Source organism: Sorex fumeus, unplaced genomic scaffold (genome assembly GCF_029834395.1).
Source record: "Sorex fumeus unplaced genomic scaffold, SorFum_2.1 ptg000013l, whole genome shotgun sequence".
Taxonomy (NCBI): domain Eukaryota; kingdom Metazoa; phylum Chordata; class Mammalia; order Eulipotyphla; family Soricidae; genus Sorex; species Sorex fumeus.
In genome coordinates, this window is record NW_026606070.1 from 16510694 (window position 1) to 16513499 (window position 2806).

The 2806-nt window shown below is 55.8% G+C and overlaps 1 protein-coding gene across 1 annotated transcript; it reads right to left on the bottom strand.

Moving 5' to 3' along the window:
• Positions 1–386: 386 nt before the first annotated feature.
• Positions 387–1978, bottom strand: UTP3 (UTP3 small subunit processome component). The gene has a single exon (XM_056111308.1). It carries the CDS (start codon positions 1857–1859, stop codon positions 444–446), a length of 1416 nt encoding a protein of 471 aa, XP_055967283.1. The 5' UTR covers positions 1860–1978; the 3' UTR covers positions 387–443.
• Between the last annotated feature and the right edge of the window lie 828 nt (positions 1979–2806).

Below are 2806 nucleotides of genomic sequence, written 5' to 3' on the forward strand. Positions count from 1 at the left end.
TACAAAATATACAAAATCCTTAACATTAAACATTTACCACAGCCCTGGCCAGGAATTATAATTTGCAAATGAAATATGTCAGGACTATTTCATAGGATATCTTAAAAACAAGATGATTGCCAAAGACGCATTCTCCTAAATGTGAACTGTTACAAAGGTGCGAGGTGTTGCAAAGCTGGCTGTGAACTTTCTCTAGGTCCCTGCTTTACAGAATACTGCGCTTTTTTCCTTTCTTTTGCCAGATACTCCATAACGCTCCCACAGAACTCAGTATACCTTGTGTTAAAAGGACAGGTAAGAGAACAATATTTGAAATGTCCCTGTAGGCAAGAACTTTTAAAATCTTGGTTAGGTACTGTACATAACACAATAACCATCAATTGAAAGTAAAAAAATTTATTAATCTAAAAGCATCATCAAAGATTTGTAGGTAAGCGAGCGCTTTATTTAAGCTTGATGCTCTTTTTAACGCCGGCACGGATGCCAGAAAGTTCGCCGGTATACCGCTGCTCTTCTCTCCGCACCTCGCGAACCTGCCCTCTGCGCCGGATCTTCGCTCTCCTGAACTTCTCCCGGTGTTTGACTCTGGGGTTCCGATCAATCTTCTTTCTCCGGGGTGTAAGCCCCCTATTTTTAGCAATCTGGTAAGTAATGGCTCTTTTGGCGTTTGGATCTTCTGCAGTCTGTTCTTCAGCTCTATCGTCCTCTTTCTTTCGCTTCAACTTCTGCCTCTCTCTCTCCTCCATTTCCTTGTAGTATTTCAAGGCGGCTTCCTCATCTAAGTCAGAATCCTCAGAATCATCTGCGGTGGTCGCGGCCCCTTTCCCTGAAGCCGATTTTGGCTGGATCCGGGCGGCCTGGGCCTTTAGCTGCAGTCGGAGCTTGTCAGGCTCATCCTTAAACGTGAGCAGATGACGGATCTCCGCGGACAGCTTCTGATCCACAACCGACAGCCTGTTGATCAAATTCCGGTAGGTGACGAGCCTTTCAATGACCGGGTGTCCGTGCACGGGGGCTCTCCGAGCTTTCAGGACCAAGTAGAAACTGATGTTGGAGCAGTAGTTCAAGTAGAGGTTGTACTTGGTCCTCAGGTACTGGCTCCCTTTGCCAGCAGGGATGACACCTTGCTCCACCAACTGCAGCAAGGGCTCGAGCTCGTCCTTCACCTCCCTCAGTTTACCTTTCAGGTCTTCGATCAGCTCCAAGAGCTCCGGCGACTCCTTCTGCAGCATCTTCAGCTTCTCTTTCGTGGACACTTTCGACAGGTCCTGGACGACCCGCGTCTCGACCTCCTCCTTCTCCTGCGGCGCGGGTTTGGCGAAGGCCTCCACCCAGGTGATGCCAAAATCGTCCTCCTGGAGGCCTTGGGTTAGGCGCCTCTGAATGAGCTGGGCCTCCTCCTCCTCCTCCTTCTCCTCCTCCTCCAGCTCTTGCTGGCTCTGCTTGCGCCCGGGCTTGGCGCCATAGTCCGTGTCGTAGTAGAGTTTCTTCCTCTGACCCCAGGATAAACTGGGATCCACGTCGGTCTCACTCTGCTCGGAGCTCCCGTCCTCGTCGTCCTCGTCCTCCTCCTCGCTCTCTCCATCCTCGTCATCCTCGTCGGCGACATCTAAGGCCAGCACCTCCTCCTCCTCCTCGCCATCCTCCTCCTCGTCTGCGCTCTCCATCTCGCCCCACCCCTTGGCCAGGGCGGCCCGGGAGCGGGCCTCGTGGAAGTCATCTACCTTATCCTGGTAGTAGCTGGAGTCGCCGGGCGAGGGGGGCGCCTCGAGGTCGTCCGGGTCCTCCAGGCCGCCCCCCGCCTGGGCTCGCACCGCCGCCCACTTGGCTGCTCCGCGCCGCCGCGATCTCCCTACCATGATGGCTCGCAGTTTCGGGGTCCACGCCGGTCACGCGGACTCTCGGGCACCGGTGCTCCCCCGTGTCCGGGCCACGCACGCGGTCCACCCACGCGAGTGTGCGGCCGCTTAGGGTAGGCGGCCGGCGGCAGGAACGGGTCCCGGCTTCCGGCTCCCAGGATGCTCTCGCGCGGCGCGAGGCGGCGGGACTTCCGCCCCGGAAGGCACGCTTCCGGCCAACGTCGGTCCGGGTAGGAACCAAGAGGAGGAGAAAGTTCAGTTCCGTGGGGCGCTTTAAGGGACAGGCCGGGAGGGGGGGGCCTAGTCTCGCGATCCTGGGCGGGGCGGGGCGGGGCGCAGGATCGTGACGGAAGCGGCCGGAGAGGTTGAGGAGCCGGAAGAGGGCGCTGTGCCGCTGCGCGCGCACGTTACTGTGCGTTTACCAGCGTCCCCGGGGATCGTTTTGTCTTCTCGCTTTTGGATGAATGTTAATTAGTTGATTCACCGCCCCCCCCACCTCCCCCTCCCCCACATGCTTCATTTCTGGGCACTGTGCTCCGAGGCGGCCGAGTGCTGGTTCGCCCGGGCTTCGATGCCACTTTTGCCTCTAGCGGTGCCCACTGGGCATTTGTGCCCCCCGGGGTGCTCCTTCGAGGGTGTCCCCGAAGGGCAAAAGTGGAAAGACTCTGCGATTTGACTCTTTACAGGTTACCCCCAAGGAGTTGAAATGCAATTTCACTTTTTTTTTTTTTTTTGCTTTATGGGTCATACCCAATGTTGTTTAGGGGTTACTCCTAGCTCATGCACTCAGAAATTACTCCTGGCAGTGCTCGGGGGACCATATGGAATGCTGAGAATTGAACCCCGGTTGGCTGCATGCGAAGCAAACGCCCTCCCTACTGGACTTATCACTCCATCCTGGGTTCACCATTCTTTAAAGATTTTGTTTTCTCACCCAACTTTCCGAA